Genomic DNA, 13,187 nt, shown 5'->3' with positions numbered 1-13,187 from the left:
CCGTATAGTGCCACTAGTAAAGTCATTTGATGACTGTATTACAACGTATCCTGGATTGTACTGAAATGTACCTCGAAATGTAAAGCAAGCAAATCTATTGAACGGAACTGCCATTAGCATCCAAATGTATTGTATGGAATTGCTGACCGCATCCAAATGTACTGAACTGTCTTCCAATGTATTGTGCAAATTTTACACGAATAAAGTATATTTTGGGGGGGAAAAAAATCACACCCTGCCCCTGAGTCGGCTGTGGTGTGGACGAGATTGTCATCCATCTCCTTTGGGATTGCCCCTTTGCAGGGCAGGTCTGGAAGGAGATTCAGTGGTTGCTATCGAGGTTCATCCCAAGCAGCTCCGTAACACAGGACACTGCTCTGCGGACTGTTCCCAGGGACGCACACCGAGACAGACATCACCTGCTGCTGGAGGGTCATCAACTTGGTGAAAGACGCTCTTTGGTCTTCCCGAAATTTGCTGGTTTTCCAGAGCAAGGAGATGTCTATGGCCGAGTGTTGCAGACTGGCGCAATCCAAGGTCCAGGAGTACGTGCTGAGGGATGCACTAAAGATTGGTGCAGTCGATGCAAAGGCACGATGGGGAAGAGACACAGTTTATGGCCCTTCCGCCACGGTAAACCAGGGGATGGAATCAGACCCCCCTCGGGCTGTATTTGTTAATCTGCTTGTATACATAGAGCACCATGTACTGAAAAACACCTGTGTTGTGCCATGTATAATGAAAGTCTCTGCACTGTTTAGTAACTTGTAAAGAAATGTAAATGTATTCTCATCCGTTCCGTGTACTGCTTTCATCTGCATAGTGCTACATGTAACGTGATTCGTGATCGGTATTGAAATGTATCCTGGAATGTAATGTAAACCTGTTCTCATCTGCCCCATGTAATACCCTTATTTGCACAGTACTACATGTAACGTGATTTAAGGATTGTACTAAACTGTACCTTGAAATGAAATGCGCGCTAGTGCATTGTATGGAACTGCTGTCAGCATCCAAACGAATTGTATGGAATTGCTGACTGCAAGGTACTGAACTATTTTCCAATATATTGTGAAAATTTTATATGAATAAAATATATTTTTGGAAAAAAAAAATCATACTTTAACAATGCCAGGGCACACAAATGACAAGAGTAATGCTAAAGCAGATTGAAACATGACAATTCTCAAGATGCCATGATACTAAATGCCACAGTCAGCAACTTCTGTGTATCTCACTCAATCATTGAATACAATTGCTCTGTTAATCAGGCTGCAGAAATAAAACCCTATCTGTTATTGTGTTCAAAGAAAATGGACTTCATGATCATGGCCTATGCCATGCCGATATCTGAGTGAGTGGCTGGGCTATCCCTTCTCTCAAAGATTATGACGAGCAGCACCGGATGGGTTGCTAACTCTTCAGCCAAGAGCTCTTTTTCCAAGACCACAAAACCACTGCAGCTGCAGCTCAACACTCTCTATTAATTGAAAACATCCGTGCAGAATGCCAGCAGCGAAGCTTCACACACCACTTCTCCTGCTTGTAAAACGGTGTTTCGAACAACCCCATTAATTGGGTACACTGTTGACAGAGGTTGTGAGGCAGTTATCCATCCCTTGTTGAACCAGGGTTGCTGGAGCAGGCCCTCAAATCTGGCACCAAGCTCATGGTCTACAGGGCTGTAGTAATACCCACCCTCCTGTATGGCTCAGAGACGTGGACCATATACAGTTGACGCCTCAAATCACTGGAGAAATACCACCGACGATATCTCCGCAAGATCCTGCAAATCCCCTGGGAGGATAGACGCACCAACATTAGCGTCCTCGATCAGGCCAACATTCCCAGCATTGAAGCACTGACCACACTTGATCAGCTCCGTTGGGTGGGCCACATTGTTCGCATGCCTGACACAAGACTCTCAAAGCAAGCGCTCTACTCCGAACTCCTACATGGCAAGCGATCCCCAGGTGGGCAGAGGAAACGTTTCAAGGACACCCTCAAAGCCTCCTTGATAAAATGCAACATCCCCACCGGCACCTGGGAGTCCCTGGCCAAAGACCGCCCTAAGTGGAAGAACAGCATCCGGGAGGGCGCTGAGCACCTCGGGTCTCATCACCGAGAGCGTGCAGAAAGCAAGTGCAGGCAGCAGAAAAAGCGTGCGGCAAACCAGTCCCACCCACCCTTTCCCTCAACGACTGTCTGACCCGCCTGTGACAGAGACTGTAATTCCTATATTGGACTGTTCAGTCACCGGAGAACTCACTTTTAGAGTGGAAGCAAGACTTCCTCGATTTCAAGGGACTGCCTATGATAATGATAAGGGTATGATAACAGAGCAAGATTCATTGTGGAGACACTAAGAAGTCAAGTTAGTTTCTGATACATAGAAGATAGAGCGATCTTGAAAACACAGCGTGGAAAAGGAGATCTCAAAACCATGGAACTGGTGAGAGGAGATCTTGAAGAAACAGGCAAAATAGGAATATTAGAGGCATGCAGCAGGCAAGGGGAGACTTTGCAGCCTGAAGTGGGCAGGGGGGAAATGCTCTCTCTCACAGGTCATTAAAAAAAAGTAACATTCATCGACTGCACTTGACTATTTTACTGGGTAACGCAGGGCATGAGAAAGGACAAGTTGCTATAACAAAGATTGCTCAGAGGCCTGATTTTCTGAGTGCACACTCCCAGCAGAGCCTTGGCAGCCAGCACTCAATAATGGGACATTGTAGGTGCTGTCACCATGATTTTCCATTGGGAATGTTGGCCCTCATATCTGTAATGGGTTGGTGTGCTGTACTCTTTTCCTTCCATGGCTGGTGTGAGAGATGGAAAGTGTGTGTATAAAGGGAGAAACTTGCTGGGAAAGAGAGAACCCGGAGAGGGAAGATAGTTGTGTCGAAACTGGATGGAAGACTCCTGTTTTTCAATTTGTAACAATAACTGTGTGACTGAAAAATAACTGGCAGTTGTGACAGTTGCCCATGAGTCTGCACCTTGATAAAGTTTTTGTATTTCAGTTAATTGGATTATTTTAGTTTGAATAAAAGAAATAAAAATGAACCTAGATTGACAATATTATAGTGCAGATAGTGAGAAACCCGGGAATCCTTTCTTTACTTGTGCGGAATACATGTTTGAGCTCATCAAAGTGAAGGACATGATTATTTTTCCTTTTCAAAAATCCTGACAATTTTCTCCCTTTCTCCCCTTAAAGAAGAATTAAACTGCATTTATTTAGCACTGTCACATTTGGGGATATTTTTAACCAATTTTCCATAGAAGAGGATTTGAAAAAATAATTACTTTTCAGTGTTGGGTCTTTAAAACAAAGCGGATTTGCATAAGTTTAAATAGCAACCCATAAAGTGCAGGCATTTGCAGAACATATAAAATCGAGGCCAGACTTTGATACTGTTGTTCTGGATGGTCAGAAACAATAGTGGAGTTGTCATCTCATCTCAGGGATTCCTAACAAACATTCACGCTATCGGAGTTGTTCCTTCCTAAAGAGCTGTCCATGAAGGTAAATTCCAAAGCGAGGGAGCACAGGGTAGCCAAGGAGCTCTTCTGACCAATTCCCAGACACAAGGAGAGGTCAGGAACCAAACCCCAACTTCCTCTGGGGACAGGAAGGAAGTAAACAAGGATCTACATGTATGCAGCAAACAAGTGGGAGAAGAATGGAATATAGGAGTAAGAAAAGTATTTTAAATCAAGCAAGACAACCCACAGAAGCGAGGTAGCATATGGTGTTCATTATCTTTATATTATTATGCAAAGACAAGTTGTATCGGTGGACGTTAATAACTCTGATCATATATTTTATTTCTGTGCTGTAGGTTTGTATTCATAAATAACTTGATAATCACTTCAGAGCCCTACAACCAGTAGAGTGGGACTTTCATCCCATCACTATAGATTGGATATAAACTCCAGAGGTGAATGAACACTGTGCTAAATTATTGTGCCATTCAGTCCCCACAAGAGTTTACATGTGTGATAGGTGACTCACAACTGTCCATGCTGTGAGTTTTACATTGTGTAGCTTATCAAATGGGTGTGGAAGTATCATATTTCATAACTGATAAAGCCATGTGTGATTTTATCAAATCATCCACATGTTCAGTAAATGTCCCTGTCAGGTTCCTCCCACACTGGACTGTAGTTTGGGAATAAAATCTAAAATTAGTGTCAGGATAGATTGGAAGTTATGGAGAAATACCGAAAGATGCCTCACCCAATAAACATCACTCACTGTAAAATACTTAATATAAATAGAATTTAGCCTTTGTACTTTGCTTTTCTGAGCGATTGACATTGGCAAAGCATTAAAGAATTTTCCTGAGTTCCTTATAAGAAATTATTTTCTGAACTGTTAAAAATACAAGCCATGACTGTTGCTTCTACTGTTTTCCTTTGTCTATTTTAGCTGGAGAGCCTGTAGGCAGAACAAATATATACTTCTGACTGGAGGCATTATATGTTAATAGAATAGGAGTTCTCTCCAATTTGTGTGATATTTGAAGGCTTGTTGACAGCCTTGTCCAGATGTAAAATTCCAATGGTTTTCACTCAAAATTGGCACAACTTATCAGACAGCCAGGAGAGTTGTTTTTCACTTCCCATCCACCAAGAATGATATAAATAATTAATATTGATATATGGGCCGTTGAGAAAATGTTTATATTTTTCTCCCCCAAAACATGCTAATTGTAGTAAGTCTGCTTTTGTTATTGAAGCATTAGAAGTTGCCTAGAACAGAATTAATCAATATAACTTTTGGCTTGTTTTTCTCTTAGCCGTGCCGGTGTTATGTCATAACGATGGAATGAAACTCCATGGTTGAAGCACCCATGTTAAATTAAACTAAGATCCAATTTAATGGACTCTAAAAAAATAATCTAAGAATTCCAAAATACTTTTTGGTTTCAGAAAATGGCTTTTAAGTATGAGTGAGAGTTCAATACTATGTTCCTAGTTTGCTTCAGTATGACTTTTACCACTTTAAACCGAAATCAATTATAGCTTAGCCTGAAAATACATTCTGTCAGCTGATGGTTTGTCACCTGGAGCACCGGGTCCTGGAATGTCGTGGCGAGGGGCGGCTAATGAGGGTACGGGGCCCAGAAGAGCCGAGGGCCCCGGGGGCAGCACGGGCCAGCCCACACTGTGATATGTGTGCGCACTAAGTCCGTGCAGCAGAGCAGGTCTCCAGTCATCCTGGTTAATCCTTGCCACTAGATAAAGACCTAGCTCATCAAGCCCGTGTGGTGGCTGATGTGCAGCGGTCACCACACGTTAAAAAAATCCACGCACAGGCATCTTCCACTCCCTCAACTGGAGTTCAGGACTGGAACATCGGGTCCTTCATTGAAACATCTGTGAGCTCTCGTGGAAGCAAGTCATCCTCGGTACAAGCGACCATATGAGGTGTGGGCCTCCCCATAGTAGTTACCTTGTGGCTGTGAGCTTGAATAAGGACTTTGGAAGAAGCCTTTTCTGTTGATTGGATAGATTAAAAAAAATATTTGAATAGGAATTAGGGCAGATTATATTAAATAAAGTAAAAATTATTGAAATATTGGGCCGGATTTTGCTGTCAAAATAACGATGAGGCTAACTGCGCTCTCCCAGCAAGCACACATGTGCAATTAAATGAGAAAATCCAGAAGTTGCATCGCTCCTCCATAAGCTGCGTCGAAATGGCATCTCGCCGTTTGACTCCATATTCAAATGTATTGAACAGCGTTAAATTTACATCGTGGAGATGGACAAAACTCATCACAGAAAGTTATGGCTTGACCGTTCCGGTGTAAATACTCTTTTAATGGTGTGGCGAGTCAGTTACTGAAAACAACCTCTCTGGCACTGAAACTTAATTTTTAAAAGTGTGGAGTCTCGTAATTTAATTATTGTTGGAGATTTTTTTTTTAAATGTCATTTTTTTTTTACTTTTCTTTCTGTCTCTTTTATCTCTTAATCCAATCTTTCTTTCTCTCTCTTTATTTTGCTTTCTGTACCTGATTTGACATTGAATTCATTGTTCTAATTTACATTTCCTGATTCAGGCTCTGCGCTGCTCATCAACAATTCTTCAATCTGATTGGTTAAGGAGATCCAGAGTTGCTCGCCCTGTTCACACAGGTCCCGGATGCCCTGCAGAGGGCGCCGCACCATGTGGTGTCCTGCTGACAGCAACTTGCCGTGCAAAACTCCATGGAAAGTCTATGGGCAAGTGCAAATCTAAGAAATGACTGGTGCCGTTCACAGCAAAATACTGTCCAATATGATGGAGAATGAGGACAGGAAAAGCATAAGTCAAATTATTTAAATCTGTTTAAAATTAATATTTTAAATGTGGATTTTATTTGCAAAGAATGAATTATACAGTGGGGCTGAAATTGCGGTCGGAGGCTTCCCGCGGGCAATTGCCTCCAACCTGAAACATTTCTACGAAGTTACATGGTGGTCCGGGAGGAGTGTGGGATTCCATTGGGGGGGCCTTCTCTTCCCGTGCTGCGAAGCGCGCTCCCGTTCTCCAGGTTCCCACGCAGAAGATACAGTCACATTTAAAATATTAATTTTAAACAGATTTAAATAATTTGACTTATGCTTTTCCTGTCCTCATTCTCCATCATATTGGACAGTATTTTGCTGTGAACGGCACTAGTCATTTCTTAGATTTGCACTTGCCCATAGACTTTCCATGGAGTTTTGCACGGCAAGTTGCTGTCAGCAGGACACCACATGGTGCGGCGCCTTCTGCAGGGCATCCGGGACCTGTGTGAACAGGGCGAGCAACTCTGGATCTCCTTAACCAATCAGATTGAAGAATTGTTTATGAGCAGCGCAGAGTCTGAATCAGGAAATGTAAATTAGAACAATGAATTCAATGTCAAATCAGGTACAGAAAGCAAAATAAAGAGAGAGAAAGAAAGATTGGATTAAGAGATAAAAGAGACAGAAAGAAAAGTAAAAAGAAAATGACATTTAAAAAAAAAATCTCCAACAATAATTAAATTACGAAGGCATGAGACTCCACACTTTTAAAAATTAAGTTTCAGTGCCAGAGAGGTTGTTTTCAGTAACTGACTCGCCACACCATTAAAAGAGTACTTACACCGGAACGGTCAAGCCATAACTTTCTGTGATGAGTTTCGTCCATCTCCACGATGTAAATTTAACGCTGTTCAATACATTTGAATATGGAGTCAAACGGCGAGATGCCATTTCGACGCAGCTTATGGAGGAGCGATGCAACTTCTGGATTTTCTCATTTAATTGCACATGTGTGCTTGCTGGGAGAGCGCAGTTAGCCTCATCGTTATTTTGACAGCAAAATCCGGCCCAATATTTCAATAATTTTTACTTTATTTAATATAATCTGCCCTAATTCCTATTCAAATATTTAAAAAAATCTATCCAATCAACAGAAAAGGCTTCTTCCAAAGTCCTTATTCAAGCTCACAGCCACAAGGTAACTACTATGGGGAGGCCCACACCTCATATGGTCCCTCGTACGAGGATGACTTGCTTCCAGGAGAGCTCACGGATGTTTCAATGAAGGACCCGATGTTCCAGTCCTGAACTCCAGTTGAGGGAGTGGAAGATGCCTGTGCGTGGATTTTTTAACGTGTGGTGATCAGGTACAGTATTCCACAGCGTTCCCATTAATAGCAATGGGAGCTCCGTATATATGAGTTCTCATTGCTATTAATGAGAAAAAAAACAAACACACTAAACACATGTAATAAAAAATAAAAAACATACCTCACATAATTAAAATTAATTGAAGTTAAAGTTAATAAATGTCTTAGAGAAAAATATTTTTTCCGAGTTTTTAAAAAGGTTTTTTAATTATGGTTAAAAATGAATATAACATAGTGGGCAGAGTTTTTTAAACATAATTATGTGTTTTTTTTAATTTAATTTAATTATATTTTTGTAAGTTTTTAAATTCTTACGCCTGTAAAAGAAGGCTATGTGCCTGCTTTTATCAGGTGCAAGAATTTTGAGGACATTTGCTGGCCAAGATATGGGTAAATCCTGCAATCTTGCCCTTGCAAATGTCCTCGCTCCCGACATGCGTTGGATCTATCAAGCTCCAGCTTGACAGATCGGAAAAGCCGGTTTTCAGCGCATGCGCATTGTGCGCTGAAATCCAGCTTTTCCGATGCCTTCCTGGGTCCGTAGACACTCAGTACGGATCCGGGAGGCCGGAATTTCCAGGTCATAGAGTTACTCATGACATTTAAGTTGTTTCATTATTAAAATATTAATGTTTTTTTCAGCATCATTGTGTATGAGCTGAAAAGTTTATAAAAGCAGGCTAGCCAAGGGGAGTATTTTTTCTGTATCTGCCAAGAGTCTGAGGATCGTACAGTCCTATGTTCTCAAGGCTACATTCAAATATTAAAGTGCTATCTCCGTTTTCTTCACTAATGCTAATAGTCCAAGAGCCAATAGTTCTATACTGGAATAGGAAACCGCGAGTTAGTTCAAGCTTTACCTAGATATCCATGAAGCTTTGGACCATACGAGGTGTGGGCCTCCCCAAAGTAGTTGCCTTGTGGAGCATGAATAAGGACTCCGGGAGAAGCCAAAATTATAACAGAGTGAGCCTTTTCTGTTGATTGGTTAGATTTTAAAAATTATTTGAATAGGTATTAGGACAGATTATATTATATCCACTGTTTCAACATTTAAGGCCAACTCGCTCTTTGACTGTACGCAGGATAATGCCCGGCACTTACCCGACACTCCTATTGTAGCATAAACAGCGATGGTAATTCCAAATGGAAAGGCGATGGAAGAGGTCAGCAAATTACCACTTACTCCTCTGCTCAGTATTGATTGGGCGAGGGAACCACAACCAAACAGCTGCAATATATAGAATTTTGAACAATGCTTGTGTCAGGTACTGTAACAATAATGAAATTATCAACATTATGAAATTAGCATTGATATATTAGCGTGAATGCTTAACACACACATGAAATTCCTTTGTTACTATTTTACTAGCAGAGGAAACATATTTAAAGCAAATGAATTAATTTCTCCATTTAAAGGGCACATCAAGGAATTTCGCAGAGAAAGACTTGCATTTAGATAGCGCCCTCATGATCTCAGAACGTCCCAAAGCGTTTACAGCCAATAATTAAGTATTTTTGAAGTGTGGTTATTGCTATAATGTAGGTATACTCATACTGACAACACACAGTGTCACTTCAAGGATAATGGTTGATAGGAAATTGTCTCGATCTGAGAGAGATTCCTGGAATGGCTGGGAATAGCCATTTTCTAAAGCCCCATGTCAACTCCATCTTGGCTGTCCGGATAAATGTAGAAAAAACAACAGGGGAGTAGTCAGTATCTATTTGGATCCATTTGGACTGAGCCTATATCAGTGTCACCTTTACCTATTTTTTAAGGACTAATAGATCAATGATAGCATCACTGATGTATTAATTGTGCACAACCCTAAGCACAAACCAGCCAATTAAAAATAAGAACAAAATCAAAAGGAAATGTTTTATTTCCATCCATTGCATTTATTCCTGTTAAGTACTGAGTGGGGGTGGGGGTGCGATGCTGCTGCATTGTCGGACATGGACAAGGCCCCATCTGACTGTATCCATCAGAGGTAACAGTCCCACAGGCCTACTCAAAATGCCAGGGAATTCTCCCAGTGTCCTGGCCAACATTTATCCCTTCAACCAACACCCGCGAAACAGATACTCTGCACTGGGAATTCCCTCGGGCCTTCTCGCTCTCTACGGCTGGAATTTGAGCGGAAGTTTGGCGGAAACCTCGCTCGCATATGCAATTGGAGTTTCCGCTGAGGTTTACAGCGGTGGAGACGGGTAAGCCCCAGGGAATTGGCAGCATTGGTGGTGGTTCTTCGTGCTGGTTGTGGGATCTTGCTGTGCTCCCGCTGGTTATAAAGGAACCAGAGGGAAGATGAAGATTTTTTTTACCGGAGGTGTTATGTGGAAGCAACTTTCAAAAGGGAACTAGATAAATACTTGAACAGAAAACGCAGGGCTGTAGGGAAAGAGTAGGGGGTGGATTAAGTGGACAGCTCTTTTTAAGAGTTAGGACAGACACAATGGGCCGCATCTGCGCTGTATGATTCTATGAAAATCAGAGTGACCACACTTGAAAAGTACTTCTGTGGCTTGTTCTGAGGACATGAAAGGCACTGTATTATAAATGCGAATTAGTTCTTTCTTGAATGACCCTAGATTTTGCTCCCGTTATCTGGCATGCTGCAATGTTCCCAATTACACCCGGCGGTGTTCTCACCATAGTTTAACGACCTGTCAACTTACCACAAACTAACAGTTTTAATATCAAACATCTTTGTGTTCGGGGCAACCTTCCGTTACAACTGGCACATGAGACATGGTGCCACTGATAATTCTCAGTGTGAGCTTCCAAATGAATAAAATATGGCAGAAAAGGTTATTCGCTTAACATTGCACAGACTAAACAACATTGGTTCGATTCTTTGTGATAAAAATCAGCCGATGTCCAGTGATCTGCACAGAGTTTGTTTACAGATGCCCTCTGGTTTGAAATGTGTTGTTTATTCTGTTCTGGGAACATTTATCTCGACATTTAAAAAAAAAACACTTTCAAAAGTCAACGTCCTAATTTGAACGTGTTGTCCTGATTTGTACTTTACTGGAACTCGGGTGGATATTGATCAAAATCAGCGAGCTTTACAGCCATTTAACGAATAACTGGGGTAAGGTCTCTTGCAGTCCTGTGCACGATGCCTGGGCTGCAGGCTAACGGGCTCAGTGCCCTGTGACAGACCATGGACATGTCCCATCGCCAATACTTACAATCAGGATAAATGTTCCCAGAAGTTCGGCGAGCCCTTCCTTTATCCAGTTGTTGGTTAGTTTGCACTTGTCCATCAGATTCTTCTTTTGGATCTGCCCATCCATGGCCAGTCCCAGAGCTTGCGTGTTGGACATGGAAGCCAATAGTCTTGTGTCTGGTAACAGCGCACCGCTCTGAACTTCGTCACAACGAATTAGCAGCGGACACGGGCTGAATGCGAGGTTCAGTCGAGATCAGGTTAATATTTGCACAAGTTGCAACTCTTCAGTTCACTCTCAAAGTGACCAGAAACTTATCTCTCTCTCTCTATCTCTCTCTCTCCTTTCTCCCCTCCCTCGCCCGCGGCGATTTCCAAATGCGGTCAGGTGGAAAACACTCGGAAAGTTATCGACATTGGTGAAAATGGAACATCTGTACCTTTCTCGTAATTCGTGCAATCGCGGTTAATCATTACCATCTGTCGCACGGCACACATTGTACACCTTCCCTCCGAGTAACTGCGTTCAGCCAGCTAAGCGGATTCTTTCTCAAAGTCGCTATTTCTTTTGGGGAGTGTTAATAGAAAAAAGGCAGCGACTTTATCAAAAGAAGGGAGCTCTGATAACAACGGCACGTAATTGGAGACTTTGGCGATTAGAAAGGGCCGACTGATTGGCTGCCACTTGAAGTATTTCAACATTACATTGCAGCTGATAGTCCCCGACATTATCTATTGGTTGCTGATCTCCCAAAATGCCAGTACGGGGTGGTCTGGGGCACATGTTACGCAGGATTACATAGGATATACAGCACAGAAACAGACCTTTCAGCCCAACCAGTCAATGCTGGCGTTTGTGCGCCACTCCAGCCTCCTCCCGACTTTCCTCATCTAAATCTATCAGCATAACCCTCGATTCCCTTCTCTCTCATAAGCTTGTCGAGCCTCCCCTTAAATGCATCTATACTATTCACTTCAACCACTCCCTGTGGTAGCGAGTTTCACATTCTCACCACTCTCTGCGTAAAGATGTTTCTTCTGAATTCCCTATTTGATTTCTGGATGACTATCTCATGTTGATGGCCTCTAGTTTTGTTCCTCCCCACAAGTGGAAACACTGTGGCTGGAATTCTCTGGGGTTGTTGTGGGCATGATCGGTGGGGGTTCAGGTGGGAAATTTGTTATTTTTGACAGCGGGTCCTCTTGCTCCCATGCGCCTTTCCTCCAGTCGTGTCTGTCATCGCAGAGCCGACCCGACCATCAGCGGCAACTCATGGAATCATTATCAGGTGGTTTACAGGCACTAGAGCACTTTTTTCACTTTTTAAATTTCCATGCATAGTCCTGGGATTCACGCAGCTTGGGAACCACGTCTGTCAATCTGAGCCAGGAGTTCTGTGGCCATTGCTCCAGCTGATTACTTGACAGCATCAAATGTACAGTAAAAGCTCACACCTGACAGATGATCACTTTCCTTAGGCAGAAGCTGTTGCTCAGTCCATTGCCAGCACAGATTCTGCAGGCTGCAAGTGTTTCCAGCAAAGTCTCCATATAGTGTCACCTCATTGGAAAAACTCTTCCACCATTGACAAAAATGTTCTGTCATCTATATTTCACCTGCCATCTACTCCATCAGCATGGGTGCCATTTATACTGTCTTACCTTGGTCCTCAGAATCAGACCACAATGAGCCCCAACACCAGCAGCACCAGACACACCAACAGCAGCAACAACAACACCCACCTTCTCCGCAATCACCTTTTGCTGCACAGGACACAGGGCATCAGGAGCCGAGCACATTGCTGCCTGGGACACCAGGGATGACCTCTCCATTACCAGCTTTACTTCACTTGACGCTGTACACCCTGGCTGCCATATGATGCGCCAGGTTGGCACCACCCCACACCAACACCATAATACAATGCCCAAGTCATTCCTTTCATACTGATCACCATTGCGGGAGTAACCGTTACGTTTCACCATTCACTGCAGCTCACTAAGCCACTTCCAGAGATTCACACAAATCTGCCCAAGTCCAGAAGGTGTGGAAAATAAAGATTTTTATGTTTGACACCACATTAACAGAAACTTTACATAAACATTGGATAAAACACCCAAGTGGCTACCCTTGTGTGTTGTTAGTTGGTGTGGTTGCACTAGGATGAGGGTAAATGTGAGGGGTGGCTAGTGAGATAATGTAGATAGAGAAGGATGGGTAGAGGTGCAAGCTATGTTGGTGTGAGCAAGGATGTGCAGGAGTCGGGTAGGGAAGGCAGAGTGATGGGGATGTGATGAGAGGCACAGCAGGATGAGGTTGAGTGTGGCTTTGCACTAATGTTTCCTGACCTGAAGA

The 13,187-nt window shown here is 42.7% G+C and overlaps 1 protein-coding gene across 1 annotated transcript in view; it reads right to left on the bottom strand.

The window, feature by feature from the left end:
• Positions 1 to 11,442, bottom strand: part of aqp9b (aquaporin 9b) — a 79,081-nt gene extending 67,639 nt beyond the window's left edge. The window contains exons 1-2 of the mRNA XM_070859307.1: positions 10,857 to 11,442; positions 8,760 to 8,886 (exon numbers count right to left, since the gene is read on the bottom strand). Coding sequence (XP_070715408.1) covers positions 8,760 to 8,886; positions 10,857 to 10,991 — 262 coding nt within the window. The 5' untranslated portion in view covers positions 10,992 to 11,442. The remainder of the gene's footprint in view (positions 1 to 8,759; positions 8,887 to 10,856) is intronic.
• Positions 11,443 to 13,187: the final 1,745 nt, after the last annotated feature.

Source organism: Pristiophorus japonicus, chromosome 17 (assembly GCF_044704955.1).
Source record: "Pristiophorus japonicus isolate sPriJap1 chromosome 17, sPriJap1.hap1, whole genome shotgun sequence".
Lineage (NCBI taxonomy): Eukaryota > Metazoa > Chordata > Chondrichthyes > Pristiophoridae > Pristiophorus > Pristiophorus japonicus.
This window is presented reverse-complemented; position numbering and strand designations above follow the sequence as displayed.